At 35.4% G+C, this 21,552-nt stretch overlaps 1 protein-coding gene across 1 annotated transcript in view; it reads right to left on the reverse strand.

Moving 5' to 3' along the window:
- Positions 1 to 4,533: 4,533 nt before the first annotated feature.
- RP1 (RP1 axonemal microtubule associated) overlaps positions 4,534 to 21,552 on the reverse strand; it is a 174,425-nt gene continuing 157,406 nt past the window's right edge. The window contains exons 49-58 of the mRNA XM_085313516.1: positions 20,835 to 20,894; positions 20,320 to 20,498; positions 19,562 to 19,784; positions 14,792 to 14,946; positions 14,578 to 14,653; positions 12,154 to 12,232; positions 11,665 to 11,950; positions 10,245 to 10,327; positions 7,294 to 7,362; positions 4,534 to 4,588 (exon numbers count right to left, since the gene is read on the reverse strand). Of these exons, the coding sequence (XP_085169642.1) occupies positions 4,534 to 4,588; positions 7,294 to 7,362; positions 10,245 to 10,327; positions 11,665 to 11,950; positions 12,154 to 12,232; positions 14,578 to 14,653; positions 14,792 to 14,946; positions 19,562 to 19,784; positions 20,320 to 20,498; positions 20,835 to 20,894 (1,265 nt within the window). The remainder of the gene's footprint in view (positions 4,589 to 7,293; positions 7,363 to 10,244; positions 10,328 to 11,664; positions 11,951 to 12,153; positions 12,233 to 14,577; positions 14,654 to 14,791; positions 14,947 to 19,561; positions 19,785 to 20,319; positions 20,499 to 20,834; positions 20,895 to 21,552) is intronic.

Below are 21,552 nucleotides of genomic sequence, written 5' to 3' on the forward strand. Positions count from 1 at the left end.
YCCATGGGAGCGYTGGAAGGAGCAGAGAGAAGTCTCATAAGCTGGAAGAGGCAAGGTTGGAGTGGAGAGAAGGGTTCAACTGCTGTGGCTTCCTCTTGCCTTCCTCCAAATAAATTAATTCCAGATTTACGTGGACAGAATGACTGAGATCAGTCCTGCTTGGATGACAGCATATGGAAGTATGAAGTGATTTTTTTCAGTATTTTTGAAAAATTTAATTCAATATTTCTTAAATTTGCATGTATTACTTAGAAATGGATGTCAGTGACCTTTCTCGTTTCTTCATATTATGTTTCTACATATATAATTAAAGATAGACATAAATATGTTGCTAATGATAGTAAAAGAGAGACACACATGGGAAGACATCACAGGAAGCAAGTAGGCAGCCAAGCTTTGTGCAAAGCTTACTACTCTTTTGCTGCTTTGGGGCATTCAGAAACCAATGAACAACCAAGCAAATCACATTTTATGATAAGTGGGAATGGTATTTATGGGGTGCCAAAGAGAGCATGACCTATGAGCTAAGACCCTGTATTCCAGTGACAATTAAGAATTTTCCAAAGTTCAAAGAAGAAGGTGCAAAGATTCCCGTTTTCTTTCCTGTTTGCTTCATCTGTTAAAATAATAATAATAATAATAATAAAAAGCCAAGCCACAGAAGTGTACCAGGAAGATTCAGCCACAGCACAGAAAGCCAGGACAGTTCTTTGCACTGGCGTTCAGCGTGGAGGAATTTATGGACTTTTCCACACTACTGCTTTTCTTTATGGGGAAGGAGTCTGAAGGCCCATTTTAACTGATGTGCAAACAGAGGACATTTGTATTTGTAAACACAATTACAAATACAAACGACTGACCAGGACTAGATGGTATTCATCCAAGACTTCTAAAGGAACACAAAGGAGCACTTGGTATTTCCTTGYTTTGGATTTTCATTCTCTGTTTCCACAACTGACAAACTACAGGATGATAGATACAATGTAACTACTCCTATATACTTAAGAGGAGGATCTTTCTTTTGCTTGACAAGTTTCAGCTAGGCAGTATTCGGAATTACTGTGAGAATATTAAATGATCCAATTAGCCAGTCAGAACGCAGTTATGTTTCTTCAAATCCTTAACACCAGTAGCAAAGGAAACTGAGACGCTCCTGGGACTAAAATGGGCAGAAATATGTCTGTGAGATCAATTTAAAAATACATAGAAAAGCACACTGGGAAAAGCAGTAAGAAAAAAAGGTAAATTTAACTAATATCTGACTCTTACAGGACACTTTCAATCTTTCCTGTTTAAGTTTTATGAGTTATATTATTTTTCTTGCTGAGTATTCAATGGCTTGTTTTTATGCTTTTCTAATCTTTAACTCTATATTTCCTGAAACTAAAAGAACCAATGTCAGGCTTTTATACTGTCTGAATTATGGTTTTCTGCAAGATTCATATATATGAATCATGTTTTCTGCTTTGGAAATCCTCAGAACTTGAACCCAGTCCCACTGAAACATCTGAATCAGAGACAAGGAGCCTCTCACAGTATTGCCTCCAGCTGGTCCCTAAATGTGACAAGATTTCAGGCTTTTAGAGTCTCATCATTAGCATAAGTAGGAGTCCTAACTTCTCAGTTTTTTAAAGGACAAGAAGATTTTTCCTTTGCAAGTGATTCTAACAGAGTGCTTAGGAATTCATCTTTCAAAAGTCTTGCTGAAATAATTAACAAAATCCCATTCTTATGAGTGACGTAGGACTTACAGCCATTGCATCAAACTGTCTTAACACTGAGTCCAAAATGTCCTCCAAATTTACCCCATTTATTTTGGTGCTTATGTTTCTGCCATTAAGGCAGAATGTCTGGAAATGTCATTTGGGGATATTCACCTTGAAAGTGTTTACCTTCTGCCTGAAATGATTCACGCTAGGCTTTTCTCTTAGTATCTCTGCTGTAGGACCTATTCCTTTCTTACCTGATAACTCAGTGGTTAGTGCACTTACAAAAGGAATTTGAGTGTTAAAAAGCCAAGTACTTCAGCACCCAGCTTCTGCTTGAAACTTTGTCTGTAGTGCTGAATTGAATGTTACTCCTTCAAGGAGGAGAACAGGACTRCATGATCCTCTAGAAACTGCCCTCTCTTACCCATCTTAAAGGAAATGATGCAGCAGGAGGAAGGCAGCAGCAGTTGAACCCTTCACTACAACCTTGCCTCTTCCAGCTGATGAGTCGTCTCTCTGCTCCTYCCAACGCTCCCATGGGGGCCATATGCCCAGGGTTTCTTGTCAGCCCAGTCAGTCTCTGCTTCCCAGTGCTACATCTCTGTCCTCCTGTGGAGACACCACTGGTGTCAACAGCTTCCCAGCCTCTCTGCAGGCAGGCCAGTGTGTTTGGAGCAAAGGAATCGAGGCACCTGGCCTGTGCAGCAGCAGCAGAGCGCTGGCGTCTGCCACACAAGGTGGTAACTCTGTGATGTTGTTGAGCCACCTGTTTTGTCCTCTTGTAAAGCACACAGTTTAGAGGATTTCTGTGTCAAATACACCAGATGTCATGGTATATTATATGRAAGAAGCAAGTTTCAGGTTTGGCTGCACAAGCTTAATGTGCTAATTGGCACGTCTTCTAAGCAAGATCTGGTCAGAAGGTCCCTATGGTATTTAAAGCTTTTTTTAATCAAAGTGTGATCTCTTGAAAATATGTCCTTCTAGCACCCATGATGCTCTTGAAATGAAGTCCTCTGCTGCAGTGGTATTTCTGTCATAAAAGGGTTGAGCAGATTACAAGTATCTGGGTCCAGGGCAGTGAATCCAATACCTGATTTGTTCACTCTACAGGTAGAGGAAATAATTTTCAAACAAGTAAGCCAGCTGCTGAAAGAGGGTATTCACTTTTAGTAATGAAAAACAGATTAGCAAGGCATTATTTACACTTGATAAATCAGAAATGGCATCAAAGAGAGCTAGTATTACAAACTATTAATGAAAGACATAATAATGAAACAAATCACATAATAGATCACAACAAAGTGATTTAATGTAATGAATACTGATACTAAGTAAGTGAACTGTGCACTCTGGGGATGCAATTTCAAATCCATTCCAATGTGCATGGTAGCAGTGTAAGCAAAACTAACGCTTTTAGAAGAAATTGACTCTATTATATTTCTCAGTCAGATCACAGCCCACAGCCGCATCATACACTAGCTCTCTTCTCTGACGACGTACAAATTAGAAAAAAATGAAATTACTTGCCAAGATCTGTTATAATTGTTTATTATTTTTTGTGTCAAAGTAACAACCAAAATCTCATCTCCCAGCCCACATAACTTATTTCAAAGAATAATGTGAGAAAACAAACATTAAACATGTTAAAATGACAGCCAGACAATGTTTCATCAGCGTGGATTATAAAATCATTTAATTCTTGTAATTATAGAAAAACATACTGTAATAACTGCTGGTATAGAACATGAAGGAAAAACAGAAACATGCTCTAAAATGCAGAAGTTCATACAGATTTTAAAGTTTAGAGTACTAAAAGTAGGGCTTTTGATTAAACAGAGGGATGCCCTACATAGCTTATATACAGTATTTGTATTCCAGTGACACACATGAAAATGCAGCTGCTGTACACCACTTCCTAGGTTAAATCTGGCAAGTTCAAATCTGACCAAGCCAAATATCGATATATTTGTATGACATTTGTGAATTTATAGCTAAATATGTTTCTGTATTTTTACAAAGGTTTGTGAATTTTTTTGAAGTAAAGGAATTCATGCATACAGCACTGGAAAGCCAGKTGGATGCCTAAGAATGGGATCTCCAAAAATCGGCAAGCTGGGCAGGAAATAGTCAGTAAGCTACTGCAATATTACTGATGATAAATGATGGAAATGTTCTTTGGGAATCTCTAAAGAGACCTGTTGAATCTAAAGGTTCTTAGTTGTGGCTCTGGCTGGAATATATTCTTATACAAGATTTAGTACAAAAAGTCAGTGGGAAGCTTACAGACACAGAGTGAACCCCTGAGCAGAAATTCTTTATTCCTTTGGGAATACACTACATACCTGGATGCATAGAAAAAGGAAGTAATACATAGTAGAGTGCACTTGTTTTGGAAAATCATCTTGAGAAAAAACAAATTTTAATACATTTTGAAATTGAAACAGATTTATCAATTTAATATTGACAGATTTGACCCTAGAGCTAATTATAACTTACCCACAAATTATTACTGAAGCAAAAATGTTTATGACACTATGTACATTGACTCTTATGAACACTCAGATCAAATCTACAGAGCAAATATTATTGATTTAAATTTCTGCTTTCTAAATTTGTCATGCAAATTTGTTGAGCATCTCTAACAGAATTGGAATGCTGTGTTCTTATTAGACATGTTTAATTTACTGTGATGTCTTTAATGCATTGTTTTGACATTCCTTCACAATAATTACAATACCTTCAAAATTATAAAATACAGGTAAATCAAATCAGCATGAATTTGGAGAAGCAACATGTTCAGAAAGAATCAGTAAAGTAGTAGCTATGGATAAAGTTGCACTACAGTGCGGCCATCACTTTCGTCTTCAGCAAGCCACCTTGAGAGAAAAATAAAAAAAGCTTGTCATAGGTACAGTGTATATAAAACTTAACAAACAGAAAAATAAGAAAGGCCTGCTTCTGCATCTTTGGATTTCTAGGTAAGTTTTAACATTGACTTATTCAGGAGCAGTAACTATTCTGAAAACAAAACATGATTTTTTTTTAGTATCTATTTATGCATAATTTTAAAAGTAATTACATTTGTAAATATATTTATTAAATTTACACWTTTTTTTTGTAGGTTATATACGAATAAGTGATCAGCAGATCATTTCAGTGGGTGGCATAAAATCAGGACATTTCAGATTAAGGAAGTGCATTCTGTGTTTGCAAGTCATTATCCCTAAACTCCATTCCAGGGACTGGTTATATCTCACACCTCCTCGCTAGCCAACAAAATAGAGTCGTGTAATGGCCCAACCCTTCTTCCACAGGCTCTTGCCTATGGAGGTTTTACCGTTGACTACATGGGAAGGAGGTCTGAATCCAAAGCTAACACACCTGCAGTGAGACTGGTGATAACTGGTGCTGTAGAGGCAAGGACATTTATTTCCAATGAGACTTAAAAGGCCTCTAGCACCAGGCTACCTGATGTGATGGAGCAGGCACTCTCCGGAGAGYTGTCTCCTAAGGACCGAGCACAGGAGGAATTCCTGGCTGGTGCGGTGTTAGTGTACCTAACATCTGAATTGGCRTCATAGGAGATATGGGCTGATGTGTCTGATTCCGGGCTGAAACACTAATCCTAGCTTATAAAATAGCTCAAGGAAGAGCCAGAACCAAAGAGAGAGGTGAGGTCTAAATCAGACTACAAGCATTTAAGTAGGCTAGTAGAGGATGTTGACCTCCTGCCAGGCTTTTCAGTGATTAATATCTTTTAGAGATAGTATTTCTACTAGATGAGTTTTCTTAAAAAAAAAAAAAAAAAAAAAAAAAATTTTTTAAAAAAAAAAAAAAAAAAAAAAAAAAGAATGAATTAATTCCCCATTTATCCAGTAGGCTATGAGATCGAAAACCCTTTGAGCTGAAAGAAGGTTGTGAACTTATTGTTTCTTGAATCACAGGAGTGCACCACAGCACCTGGGTCTCTGAATATTCTGGAGGTGGACCTCTTAATCTCTCCTACTGAAATTCTTCTTTTTGAATAAATATATATTCATTGGAGTAAGGATCTGACTCTAACCCACCAAAGTTCCTGTAAAATGCATTAGTCAGTAGTCTATACAATTAATCTGTATCTGTCACTCCCCCACTTTCTCAGTTTAATTTTAAAAAATGTAACAGTTTTAACTGAAGTGACTGAAAAAAATCTCTCTTTAGTATACCCCTTTCGTACTAAAGCACAGGTAATGCCATGATGTGATTCAAGTCTTTGTTCAAAGTAGGATCTCTTACATCCTAGTATGTGTCTATCACGAGACTTTAAATAAAATTGGAAAAATTACTTGAAGAATGGTTGTTGCAAGCTATTTTTGACATCTTTGCTCTGATCATAGTGATCTGAGAACACAAGCAAAACAGGTGGAGGGATATTGACTGAAAATCCCATTGTGGATTATGGGTTGAGCAACTKAGTGACAGTATGATCTAAGCACTTTTGCTCATGCCCACTAACCAAAATTTAGGTATTTAGAAGATTAGGTAGCATCTGAGAATACGTTTATAAGAAACTTGAYGGAGCTTGGATGCAGATTTTAGTGCAGTGCTTCAGAGCTTTGCACAGGTATATATTTATATACTAAATGACACTAAACATTTTAGTAGATCTGCAGACTTGGCATTCTGTGAGCTTGTAACATTAGCTGAGGTTGGCAACGGCTTCATGTGCTCATTACTTAGACTGAAGCATCCAGCTGAGTATCTCCCCCACCCCCAGAAAAAAAAAAAAAAAAAGAAAAGAAAGGATCACTGCTTTGTTTACGTTCAGGTTTGGGAGATGGCTTCCATGAACTGTCACGTTTAGAGGAAGGATAAAATTAAATGTACTTGGCTACCATTTCTGTTTTCAGATCATCAGGCAATGTCCCTCTTTCTAGGTACAGGAAACTTGTAATACATTTTCATATTTCTCTATTCTCCAGTGCATTAAAAATCTTTTTTTAAATCCAGAAACAAATGAAGATCCTTTTTTTTTCCTACTGTTTACTCTGAAATGCTTGAAGTGTATGCTGTATACTGTCAGGAACAGTCTCTCCAGATATACCTTCCAGTTTAATCTCCAGCTTCTGAGAAGTGTATTGATTCAGTTTGACAGGGACTAAAGTGGATGTTGTCTTTGTACAATAGGAGCCCCTTTCCCCAACAGCTTTTTATCCAAATAAACTTCTAAATTTAGATTATTATCCTCTTGTATATTACATTGTAAAAAGCTTTCTTTTACCTTTACCCCATTAAGCTGTATATGTCATTAAACAGACAATGAAACTGAATGATTTTAATGTTACTTTTGCACAGTAAAACTAAAGAAAACTGCTTTTTCAATAACTTGGAAAAAATAGAGTATATGCCTCTGAATATTCTTCTGGCAAATTAGATTAAATTTGGCCACCAAGTTCAAAAGTTACTGGGAATGAACTGATAGAAATATAGTACAGGTACAAAATTCTTACTGTTTTAGAAAACCAGTGCAGAAAAAACTACTACTAATTCTTGCTATGAAAAAAACAGCACCTAAAGAGAAATGAAGAACTGATCTACTAACCTGTTACAGTTAAAGCAATACACTGAATTAGACGCATCTGTGATTTCTACTTTTTCCAGAAACCAGCCACTTGCTGTAGAAGAAAAAAAAGAGCAAATTTAATATAATCAAAACACATCTAAAGCACAAGAAAGATTTTTGATTTTATTTTCTAACCTGAGTAGTTCAGTACTTTCAAGTGTATTCAATATCAATAATAAAACTGAAATGTAAATAATTCAAATTACTACCAACATTCCCCTATTTTATAGAGAAGGTCCTTGATGTTTTTGACAGAAAATATAAAAGCAGATTTTTATTGCAACTTAACTTATTTCTCCACATTGAAAGGAACAGGTAGTAAGATAAATGAAACAGAGTACGTGGTAATATTGAATGCATTCTTGAAATACTATTTTGCCTTTTTCTGTAGTCTGAAATAGTGTATCCCTAATGTGCTTTCATCTTTAGTGTCCATCAAAACAATTAAAAACAGATAGAATATATCAGTAGATGTAATTTCTTTAATGATAATCCAAGCCGTTAAACAATAGGAAAACAGAACTTCTATTACTCCTTTTTAATTAATGCATTTACAGTTGTGTTAAACCAAACGGTGAACCTGAATGTTTCTCATACCCACATTTCTCTGGCAGTAGTGATTCAGACAGACACCCCTATTTAGGCCATAACTCATGTCTGTCTTGTTTTTAAGCATGTACTTAGTATTCTACTGCAGTCAACTATGTTGCTATGTGAAAAAATACCTCCATTCTTGTGCTATAACATTTTTTTCACTTTATATTAAAATATGAAGATTTTAAAATAGAATTTTACTATCTGTAAATAATATGTTTTTGCTTATGTCTAGTTGCATTTGGCAATGGAAATATTTAATGGCAATATTCAAAAACTAGTAAACTAATAACTAATAACATATTGTGTCTTAAAATCTTTTGGTATTCTTTGTATGTGTAAGAGATAAAACCCTACACTGTAACCAATTATTAAGGTTTTCAGATACTTGGACAAAGTATTAAGTAGACTAAAAATATACAAAAATATTTTGTGAATTGTACTTATATATACAATTTAAAGGCATAACAATGTTTCTCACTTTTCATGAACATTTTCAAACAATTATCTAGAGAAAGTAGGCTATAAAGGTGTCTACATTTTTCATCTTCAATTCCCAAGACCCATTTATTGAAATTGTGAAGTACTTTTGGAACTCCTTTAATGAAATCCTGTGAATGGTTTAATATATCATAGACTCTACTTGGAATATATGACCTTTCATGAAATCTCTGTAACTCAAAGCCAAGATTATTAGCAATAAAAATTTACAGTCTCTCAAATTTACACAGCACTTTACAAATAAATATTAAGGCCTGTTTGCTCTCCTGAAAAGTTTATAATCTAACATTTTATCCTTTATTGATAAAACTCCAGCAGCACTCACTGAGAGCTCTAGGCATGGAGAAATCTAGAGTCAGTAAGCAAAGATTAGAAAACAGAGGAAACAGAGCAGGTGTTACATTTGAGGATGCCTCTGAGCATTACAACTGACGTGACAGAACACATTCAGAGACAATTTCAGAGCAAGATTTAGAGGAATCAAGTCCTGGATATAAGATGGGTCAACATGCACCTGCTGTGGTAGGAGGGCGGTATTARCAACTATGTGAAGCTGATCAGGGTCAGAGAGAAAAGATAATCATATTGTCGATAGTTCAGGACCCAGGAAATACAAGTTCAATCTGTATCTCGGTCACTGCAGACTTCCGTGGATCTCCTGGACCACCAGAAATCTGCAACGTAGAGTTCCCTTCCCAGATCTGTTCTAAGCTGAACTGCGTGCATATACAGCAGATAACACTAATAAGATGAAAGTCATCAGGAGGATTTTTTTTATTATATGTATTTCAACTGGTATTTTTTTGACAGTTCAAAACATCATATGTGGGACATGACATGGTAGTTAGAAAAAACTTGTTCAACTTCTGCTTACACAGAACTTGACATTTGAAGAATTTGCTTGGTTTTCTCAGATGTGRTAAACCCTTGCCACTTTATAATGGCACATGAACTTAGAGGTATTTGGCTATACCTTTGAGGTATTTGACTAAACCTATCTCTTTCTTATCTGAGTGGTTAACTAAAATTCACCTGTCTGACAAGAACATCTCAATACAATCAGACCTTGCCTGCAAATTCTATTTATATATTTGTATATCTCTGTTTCTTTTCATAACATCACTGAATGTAAGCTTAAAATATTATATTCCCTAATCTACCATCTTATTTTTTTTGATAAGAATCACTTCTTAGGCATTATTTGTAAAACACTGAACAAAGAAACAGTTTCCAGCTTCTTGTCTGTGTTTGTATCACAGCCACATCCTAACTTGACCTCAGGGTAGGAGCTGGTGCACACCAGTGTTCTCCTCACAGTTTAGTTTTCACAAGAAGAGGGCCATATATGTGTTAGAGGAAGCTACAGCAGGCTTTAACRCAGGTCCCAAACCTACCCTTCTATTTACATATTAATACTATGGTGTTGTATATTAACCAGTTTTGATTCTCCAGAATTAGCTGTTACCTTCAAACTAAGTTTCCAAACAAATCAATTTTTTCCAGTATTCATTTTCTTAAATAATGTTCAAAATTTCTTACTTTGAAAATACAATCCTATGTAATTTAACATATCTAATAAGAGTTTTAGGTGAGCAGTGATTGAAGTAGCATACCTCTGGAGATATATACTAAGTGGATCTCTTCTCTGTTAGCAAAAAATGTCAAGATAATTCAAGAGAAATGTGATAGATCCAGAGGTGCTGTAAGTAAGGACAGTTAAACTAACTTTATTGGTATACAGATTTGTATCAGCTAGCTGTAGCAGTAGCATGACTTTAAAAGCCTTTCCAAATATCAGGCAGATGTTTAAGCAGAAGATTTTTAAAAGTGCATACTTACCAAATCCTTTCCCATCATGACCAATTTCAATTGAATGTAGGCTTCCTATTTTTTTTGTCATAATCTTGAATGTATCAACCTGTAAAATTAAAATATGGACAATTATTAAAAATAATATATCAAAATCTGTAAACTTGTACGTTTGCTTAGCTAAGTTTTGAGACTAACTGATATCACTTCAGAATAGTTAGCCGACAGCTGATATGATTTATTTTCCTTAGTGAAGATATCTGGTATAGACTCTCTCCTACTAGGGCTACTTCAATTTAAATACAAATGATTCACTTTCCATCACTTAGTAGAACAATTCTTGGCTTTCATAACCAGAAAAATATTTTTGTTCAGTATCTTATATTCTTCAACTGATAAAAGAATACTTCCAAAACTTATTTTTATGATATGCAAAAGATGAAAGTTTTTACTGCATGTACCATTAAATCTCTCAAACACTATATATAGTACTAGGCAAGACACCCTCCTACTTGCTCCGTATGCCTATAAGTAACTGTTTTATTTAACCTGCTCAATATGGTAGACGCTACATGAGTAAAGATCTATTAGAAGACATTGAAGGACATCTTTGCTGAAGAAAGACAACTGCAAAGAAAGAGATGCATTGTACTGCTGGAGATAATGAGGTAGGTCTCATAAGGAGGATATCTTAACTAGAGTTTTAATTATTCAGTCATTACCTTTCAAGAAATCCACAGGAGAAAGATATGGGAAATATATTTATTTCTTGCTACATAAGGGTAGCCATCATTACACTCCATTACACAGGTGGCGAACAAATGGAGCAATTCCTTTGCCAAAGGAATATGTTTATTAAAAACAGGAGAGCATTCTGCTGAGGTACTAGGACATCATAGAGAGGATCAGCATTCTTATGCAAATATCTGTATCTGAACTAAGGATCTCTGAATAGCCTAAAGCATGATAGAGATCAAAAACAAGTTGGTGCCTGTGGTTCCATTTCATCTGGTTATCGGCTCATAGCATCAGTTTCCCTGACAGAATAAAATTGTGGATTATAACAGATTGGTGTATTTTCAACACAAGCATAATATTCAAAGTTTGTGTAATAGCAAGAAATGTTGCACATACATTCACATACACAGAAATAAATACTTTGAAATCAAGATCAAGGAWTCACATACCTAGGTGGACAAGCAGATGCAGTATGGAAATGTGTTTGAGACAGAGAAAGAGAGCAACAGTGTCAATTAGATAAAATGGAGATAAAATGTTCCTTGGTTACTCTGGTGAAAAGGCCAAACACTGAGATACTTGAGATATATCTTTTAATTATGTGGGAAACTAGAAAAATGCCCGAAGTTTCAGAAAGATCTTGCCCATAAATAGTGTATATATTCCCAACCCAGAAATGGACACATCCCATAAAATCTATGTCCTCACCTTTCCTCTTTCAAAGGGATCTTGATGCTCCAGTGACTGAGAGAGCTGAAATATCTCAGATTTGTCTTCATTTCCAAATAAAATAATATGCACATTAGCATCAGTTCCTGCTCCCCTTTTGTCACCTGTATATACTCTAATAGTATACTCTGTCAGATTTCCTGTTTGACTTCCTTCTTTATACAAATTGTTATCTATGCCAATCTTCCCTTTGTCTCCTTTAATAACAAAAGATACTGGTATTTCTTTCTGTATTTTAGGGTTATTTGCATCCACAGAAAATACTCTGCAAAACAAAACAAATATTTTGATGCTAACTGAACTAGATGTTAAAAAAAATCCTATGAATTTATATTGGACATTTAAAGATATATTTTTTAAAAAATAATTGAATAATTCACTTTGTGACAAAGTCATTTTAATCCAGCACCTGCTCAATGTTTTCAACAATTGTACAATCAAGTGACTAGCTCTACGTATGATACTTACTCATTCACTTCAAAGACATAGATAGGATCAACTTTTAGAGCTTCCTTTAAATGCAGTTTTTTAACATCCAGTTTGCAGTCTACAAACAAGTAAATAAAGTATAGTGAAAATGTTGCACTGCATATCCAGGAATTAGGTAAAATCTGATGATGAAAGAATGATATTATTTCTATCATATTAAAGAATCATTCATTAATCCACTGATGTATAACAACAATTGACTTTAAAATCTTGGCATCATTATAGCATTTCTTATTTTATTCCTATTTTAAATTCCTACTTAGAAATTTAGGAGTAAAAACTTCCTTACTCTTAGTAATGAAAAGCAGTGATGTCCTTTGCCATCCTTGGACAGGCACATATATCAGATTCAGCATGGCTCAGGTAGGCACATTTTGAGGAGGAAGAGCAGAATTATGTATCTAGTACTTCCTCCTCAGTGACTGGTTGATGAGAGGGTTGCAGCTAAGGCTCCATTCCACATGCAGCACAAAGATTTGACTGAGTGATAGGTGTGAAGGATGTTTAGCAACCTAATGTATACTTCTCCTGTACGAGACACTGCTTGCTGAGTTATACTTTCTTTTGAATCTTGTGCTGGGGACTCCAGCTACATGTGGTCTGTAATACAGTCCTGAATCTTTTTCCACTAGCTAGATGTGAAGACTATTCTTTTTGCCCCTCTTATTTTACTTGCCCATTTGTTCAGTGAACTGTACCCCAATGCCTCCTACTATCATCCACTGTTGGAATCTGTCTCTCTCTAATTACACCAATGAGAGTCTAAGCTAATAAAGTCARGTTCTGGGGGAGGAATTCAGAGCATCCTGTTACACTTGTGACCTGCCCAAACAATGCACAAAGAGAGCCAGAAGCTTCAGGAATGGATCTCAAACCATGGATGCAGTGAGAGAAGAGCCACTTGAAGTCAGCTCAGATACTGGAAGTGGCATAAATGCTTTACAGCAACGTTCTTCCTGGGCTGACTGGTCCTGCAGGGTGCATTTCACACAATACCTTAAGGAGTTGTTGTGTTTTGAGATTTTTGGTTCAAAGTCTCAGTCCAACCAAGTCAATAAACAATCAATAAATAATCCCATTGGAAGAAATGTAACRTTATATATCCATACAGTCTTCTCTTCGTAGCATACACAAAGCCAATATGCCCTGAAGTTCCTGCTATCTGAATGATGTTTTCAAACCTTACTGGAAAAAATCTTGCCTTCTGTGCTGTCTCTGGTGCCCTTTGGCAACATGCTAATTGACATAGCCAATGACTGCTGGTCATGCAGATGGTCACAGTTAAATGATTACTGATACCACAAGAAACAAAACTAGTGAGCTRTACGCATTGCTCCCCAGCAGCAGAATGACAGGTTTGTCCCTTTGCTTCCCTTCTCCGCTGTACGAGCTGTAACTCAGTATCACATCCACTCTGAAATCCCCCAGTGACCGAGGCTGAGACCATGCTGTGGTAAGAAATGTGTTGATTAGCCAAACAGTTCCTGCAGACTTAYTGCCCAAACAGCTGCTGCTACATGGTACGTATAACTAATGAGATCTCCTTCTTCCCTTGATGAGGGGGCACTAGTCTGGGTCACTCCCTTCTACTCAGCTGCTGATTTCAGAAAAGCTTGAGGTATATATATGTCTTTGACATTTATATATATTTTTCAAATTTGGTTGAAATTAAGTATTGAGTTTAAAATTTTATTATGAGGAGAAAACAGGCAGATAAGAAAGACACAAAGCGCAAAAAGTGCAAACATAAGCTTTGTTTTCCTAGAAAAATATCTACAAATGGTCAACTGTACTACATAGTAAGTAACAATCTGCAATTATATAGCAAATTTCATTACAGGACATCAAAAGACTTTACAGATAATTAATCTTTAGAATATTCCTGGGTAGCACGATAGCCATGGTACAGAGAAGTCAAAGAGAAGTTCAAGTTAGGACCATTTTAATAGAATTCAGTGGCAAAACTGTCATTTGTATGATAGGGCTAAAATCCCCCCCCCAAAATCTTACAATGAGAAAACAGAACAGCTGGGGGAAACAATAAAAATAACTGAATCACGGATTGAAAATTGAACACTACCAGTTCCTCACATGAGTTGTAATTATTCTCCTAACTCACATCCTAATAGTGGAATACAATCACTAGTCTTAATTTTCTGTTTTTCTTTTTTTGTATGGAAAAAAATATTTTCCTTTCTCGATGCAATAATGATACAGTCTTTAGAGCCAAGAGTTATAATGTGTCAAAATTGGCATCTTCTTTATAAAATATTTATATTTTATAACCTTTTAACAAAAAAGTCAAAGAAAATTAAACAAGATTTAACTTTGGCAGTGATTGCATTGCCTTTAACAGAAGACTAGTTGTGTGGCTTCTTCAGAGAGTTWGCAAAAGTACTTTACCTGCTTTACTGCTGATTAAAAGAATAATTTTGTCCAGTTCTCCCAGTTCAACAGCATCCATGGTAACTACAAATGACTGAAATAAAATTATTTAGTATTACACTCTTAAATTATATTAGATGAAGCATATAGGAAGATTTGGAAAAAAATGTATATGAAGTACAAGGATATAAGGATTAAAGGATATATGTTAAAATGTTTTAAGAAAAAGTACCTCATTGTCCTCTCCCTGCTGGACATTCTCCAAAGACCRGAGAAGTGATCTGTCCCCTGTGTCACCATGAGTGCCATATATACATGCAGTCATATGCACTACATTTCTCTCAGTCAGAATATTTCTAGAAAATACTGTTATATGATATGTAACCACTGCAATATCAAAAAGAGACATCTTGTTATTGTCATGCCACCTTTCACAACTATTTGATAATGTACAATGTACAGTTAGGTGGAATTAAACAAAATCTTTTAACAGTGACAGTAAAATTCAAATTGTTTCCAACTTTTTTCACTGGTAGCGTTCACAAATTCATATTAAATCTGAGAAAAATAGGCCTGTTTCATACCATTTGTAACAGTTTCATGTTATGGAAAAATTATCACAATGATTTACCTTTTTTATTAAGAGCAAATACATAATGGATAAAATTTTAATGTCTCAGGTTCATCACTGACTTGTTGATGTTCAAAAAGATTAACATTAGAGAGATAAATCCCTCAGACTTTATTATCTGAGAGACAGAGACAGAAGCTTCCTGCATGTGATTCACAGCACCTAAGTTAAGTTGCTGGTTTGAACATCACTCTAATGAGGTGTATCCACTGACTACAGAGGGAGACCAGCAAGACAAGTCTACCTCAGCTGAAGTGGCAACTCATGTATCTGTGCAGTTTGTGATTTATGCATTTTTAGTTGAAGACAAGGTGACAATATCTGAACAATAAAAGTAAATGCATTTACATTTTACTCATAGAACGAAATAATGTGCAAGTTCTTAATATTTACATCCTTTAATCATCTACCTATCATCTCTTCTTTTTATTCCTATAAACACCTTAGTAGAAAGGGATGAATCCTGACCTTGCAGAAGGCTTCTGTAGGATGTGGGTCAAAGCTTAGATCAGTGAGCCACCTATTCCAAAGTAGACTGCTGGCATAAAGAGATCACCCACGTCCTTCAAAAGTCAAGACAAAGTCCAGGTAAAGCAGGTAACAGGCTGTTCTTGTCACCTTTCAGATCTATTGATCATTTAAAATACTGAGTTCAGTATAATAACCAACTTTTACGGGCCATGTCTCATTTCCCCAGCATCAGCAATAGGAAAGAGGTAGCAGACTCATGTTCCGTGCCTACTGAAGTGGAGCAGGTGCATGAAAAGAAATCTGAGTGCTATAAAGATGAACTTAATGGAATAGTTAGGTATTTCCCAACTGGCTAACCTCTAAGGCAGGAATATTCTGATACTTCTAAATCCAAGGGGCCTAAGTAGTAGAGGATACAGCTAGGTTTAAAATGGAAAGCAAGAGCTGACCTATGGCCACCAATAATAGCATAGTAAGATGTAATTAAAAAGAAATACATGGATTGTATGGGATACAGTGAGTGGAYTGTGTTAAAACTCACATGAAGAATAAGGAAGGAAACTATATATTTGGTAAGTGAACCAATGCAATCCAAAGAGTAGGTCACTACACAGAACAAAGAAATCTGAGCAGTTCTCTTTTTGGCGCTACCTCTGACTTGCTACTAGACCTCTTTTTATTTTACTTGACCTCTGTTTTGCCACAGTGTCCAAATTCTCAAAATTGAGAAGTGAACCCTGACTAGCCCAAAATAGGAGTGAAAAGACTATATTTGGAAACTTGTTTCAAGAATCACTATGTCAGGGAGGAGGAAGAGTAGGACAGGTTTGCAAGGGGGACAAGCTGGGAGCTGAGGGTGACCTCAGGGCAAGCAATGCCCTCACTGGCCAGGGTACAGTCCTGCAGCATCTGGCTATAGGTGGCAGAGCAAGGTGCTGGTAACAGGGTTCATCGACAGTCTCAGATATATGGCAAGCAATGAACCAGGGCTGAGGTCCATCCAGGGAGCTCAGCCAGGAGCAGAGAGAGATGGGGGCTAGAGATCGGACTGGAAGCAAGGCTATAACATAGATCCAAAGTCCATCCGGGAGACCGTGCTAGAGACAAGCCTAGAGACAAGCACACCTACAGTGTAGCTCAGGAAGGGATTGAAGGCCCAGGACTGATTTTAAACAGAGCGCAGGAGCCCATGGGCACAAGGTGAGTGGATGGAGGTCCCAGGTGAGGCCTAATGCATGCTTGTGACCCTTACACGCAGTAGTCAATTAAGTCAATTATAGTTTGAGTTGAATGAACTTTGGTTATACAATAGGCAGACTAGGCAGAGCACATTGCACAAAGAGTAGCAATTGAAGCAGACTAATGCAAGTAAGGGAAGAGGGCTGAAATGCTTAAATGGTGGTCTTTGTGTGTGTGATGGTAGTGGTGTCATACCATCATAGRTGTGGGCAAAGAAACTTTTATCTCTGTAGAGTTTTGAATAGATTGGAGAGGAGAAATATGAAGGGAAATATCTTTAAAGAAGTGTCACAGTAAGTATAATACATGTATGAATTTTATAATTCAATTAATTTTATAAAATTCTTATGTTTTCATAATATCAATGTGGCTCTATTTTATTTTCTCTATTTTAACTTTGGTGGAAATAATTAGATATTTGAAAGTAGAATAATATATTTTTATTTAACCTTTTCACTATTTCATTGTCTTGCCTTTAAAGCTACAGCAATGCAAAAATTACCTTCTATACAACCCTGTGTGTGAGAGAAAGAGCACTGATTCATCCCTGGGGACCCCTGAGGTGTAAGCATCTCAGAGGAAGGTATTGTGAAGAGAAACTGATTATGTATATACACAGTTGGAGGCCTCTCCCTGTTAATACACCCAAAGGCACACATTGGTTGGTACACAATCGGACCTCTGGGGTCTGCACTGTATTTTATTAGCTGTATTTTGATGGTACCAATCAGCCATTAGTATATGGTTCATCACAATGCCAAGTGCAAGATCAAAAGAAAAACAACTAAGAGATGAAATACTAAGGTACTTTATAAATGATACAATGCTGAGCTATATCTGAAATTTAACAGCAAACGTCTTTTGGTTAAGGTGATTATGATCAGCTGCTCTCCATTCCAATTAACACAATACTGATTTTGCTTTTAGCTGAGAAGAAGAAAACCAAGGAGAAAATAAATTAGACTTAAAAAGCTGATGGAGAAGCAAAGCTGTTTTGCACAATAAATTGCAAGTAACTTTGTGCATTCAGGATCACACTGAACTCCACGTGTGCCACCTGCTGTGGCACCTGCTTAAAGCTCTCTTAGACATGCAATGGCAAAGATTTGGGGGAACATGTTTCACAGTGTCCTAGTTCTTTTGTTTGCTGTGATTACAAAATGTAGTTACAAATCCGTCCTTGAAGAATTCTAAAACATGCATGGAAACAAATGAATACAAGATAAGAGTTTTGTTGTTTGATTTCTTACATAAACACATGGGTAATATAATAACTATTCCTTATTTGGTAACCTCAAGATCTCAAAGTATCTCAAAGCTCTCAAAGAAGGAAAATTTATCACACAAAAAAAAAAAAAAAAAAAAAAAAAAAAAAAAAAAAAAAAAAAAAAAAAAAAAAAGAGCAAAGAACAAGGAAGTGATTATTTTTTTTTCAAGAAAAGAAATTAGCAGCAAATTGAGAGCCTGAACCAAGGTCTTCAGGGTTCCAGCCTAGTTGTCTATTTGTCACCCACACCGCATCATTCTCTTACTGTTTCTGTGTGCATATACTTGTACCTGTAAATATATCCACATGTAACTGTGATCAGTCTTTGCAAGGGACACACTCATGCATGTATATTAATCTGAAGCTCYGCCTTGTTTCAAACTTGTGTATGGGAGGTGAAAGCCGTTAAGCCYTATTCTGTATCCATACTATGCAAGTCTTCATGACAAGTGAGAAGAGCAGCTCTAAACAATACAAAACCTAAAGCCTAAATATGAAATTTAAATTTTCATTTGTAGTCAAAGAGTGCAAAACCCCCATATCCTTTTAATTCTACTGAGACTACTTGTGTGCTTACATTTAGACACATGTAAACACTTCACTGACTCTAGGTCATAAGTTTGGTTCTAAAGCTTATTGAGGCAGCTGATTTAATGCACATGTCAACACATTTTGGTTAAACTGGCTTATTCTTTACCCAGGTAAGTTGCTTGTTTTCTGCATAAAACTTAAGCACAAATGATTTTAGTATTTTAGTATTTTAGTGTTATTTAGTATTATTAGTAATATTTTATAAGTGTCATGTTAGAAAAGTATGGAAGATACGGTCGATTGTAGGCGAAAGGGTTCTTTTATTTTGCTTAAGACGGTATATATAAGACAATAATTGACCTAATTTTAACGGCCAAGTATTTGAGTATAAATGTAATAACAAAGATGATGTTTATATGTCATTTTGAGCTAATTTTATCAAGAATCTTTGTTTGAAATGTGAAAACAGAAACACCACCTAATAGGAAATGAGTTATGAAAAATCATGTTGTTAATGTCAGTAAATATGAGTGGCTGAGAACTAAACAAAGGAGAATATAAAATCTTGCAATATTGCAATATTACAATATTGCAAGAAAGGAATATTTCTTAATGCCATTCAGTGTAGCTTGTAATAATGCTTGTGTGCAATCAAATGAATATTGCATTTCACACTTTATGGTACAGAAATTAAGCTGAGTGGACAGGTTTTTCCCTCATACATTTTAAATTCTTATTCAGACTTTATGAATCATTAAATAAAGACAATAAAATTTTCTGTTTTGATAAAGGTTTCAGTTGTAGTATTAGGACAAGTTAACCTCTTGGACCACTCTACTATCTTAATGTAGATTTATACTTACCAGAAAGTGCTTCTTTTAATGGCCACTCTACAGGGAATTCAATCCATCTGTCTCCATTAAGAGAAAGAGGAAGAGTTTTATTTATAGTGAGACTAAAGGTATCCAGAGTTGATGTGTTCTGCATTTTAAAGTCATGAAAAGACAACTGGGATATGCTGTTTTCCAAACTCTGAAGTCCAAGTCTTACTTTATAAAGCATTCCCAAATCAGATGGTAAATGTATCTAGAAAGCAACAAAACAATGAGTTGACATCCAGACAGCGATATACAGATATATGCATAGCTACTTTAGAGAAAGTTTTCTATAAAGGGATCAGTTCTGACCTAGGCCTGTTTGCATTAATCCTAATGCTAAAACTCCCATTAAGTTCAAAAGCAGCAGAACTGGATTGAATGTAAGCACTTTTGGAAATACTTGTTCTATACTCTAGGGGCATTCATTGTAATTATTCTATCAAATTTAAATTACATTCTACACTGACTTCTAGTTGTGAATACTTAATTTTAATACCATTTAAATTGATATGCATTATTAACCATGACTATTTGCTGACAAAAAAGAATATATTTGATCAATATGAACTTGAGAAAGCCAAATATTAAAGATGAAATCTGGTATGCAACAGAAAATTTCAATTCTGCTTTTCTTGAATATTTAAGGAATAACATTTGCAATATTTATGGCACATACATGGGGATCTCTCTTTAAAAGGGAATACAAAAAATGTAAACATAGTCAAATCTATATATTATTTTACATCATATGTTATTTGGTTTTTAGCCTGATGTTCCACTTTGTTTCCCATGGAAACTGGATCTGACTTGCCGTTGCTTCCATAAAAAACCATAACCAACTTGGAAATATTTTCTGTCAACTTTTCAAAGTCATTTTTTGGTTCTTCTTCATGTTTCATGAAATAAATCCTCCATCTGCCTTCTGAACAAATAAAATACAGAAAATAAAAAGGAAAAAATGATTAAAAGGTGTTCCTGATTTCATATGTTAATGAAGGCACCTGAAATAAAATTCATAAGACATGTGTCTTAGTCTACATGGAGAGCATTAATATATAAGCAACTGCTTAGTATTAATTATATGCTTACTTCGTTTGGTTCTGATCAACTCCCTCAGTATTTTGTAAGTTCTTACTATTAGAAAGCAGAAAATATCACCAGTACCAGCAAGTGAAATGACATTTTGTGACAAAAATATTTCCATATTATTATTTTAGAACTGATGAATGAGAAGACAATGCAATAGCAGAAGCTCTACCTGATTTCATTTGTTCTTTTCCTGAAGGCCAGGCAGTAGTGCTCCTCCTCTCCTGAATTTCTAATTAGAAAAAAAAAAAGAAAGAAAAGAAAAGAAAGATTGAAGACTAAACTGATATTTTTGTAAAACAGCATCTAAATGATAATGAATATTTGTATTCATCTCTGGTGAGGCAATTGGCTGAATACTATATCATTGAGATTGAGATCTGAAGATTTAGCTAGGAAATGTAGAATGTGATTTTTTCTGCTTAGGCATCATCTACTACATATCATTCTGTTTAATGAACTGATTCTAGAGAAAGCTCCATACTATGAAACGGTTGTAACCTGAAGATTCAAGTATTTTTCATTTTAAAGCATTTCTGCTTCATTTGTAAAAGTTACACTCTGGATGAATCAGAATTAACTGGATGTTTTTAAAGCCTGTTTTAGGGGCTTATACTCCTCCCACTGATATCAGCTCCCATTAATTTAAATGGGACTTGGTATAGACCAAAACTTTTTCTAAACATTAGAAAAAGAGGGCTAAATCAAAGATGGAAAGCCTTCTAGTGACACCACAACTAAGTTTGCATTTACTAATTATTGTATTAAAAAAACATAAAAACAGCTTCTTCAACCAAATCAATGCATTCTGATCCAAACAATCAAAAAATATTTTTTGAATAAAAACATGTTGAATAACCTTATATGCACTAAATATTCCTATATTTTTK

The sequence above is a fragment of the Rhea americana genome, unplaced genomic scaffold (genome assembly GCF_003343005.1).
Source record: "Rhea americana isolate MKP2758 unplaced genomic scaffold, rheAme1 scaffold_39, whole genome shotgun sequence".
Lineage (NCBI taxonomy): Eukaryota > Metazoa > Chordata > Aves > Rheiformes > Rheidae > Rhea > Rhea americana.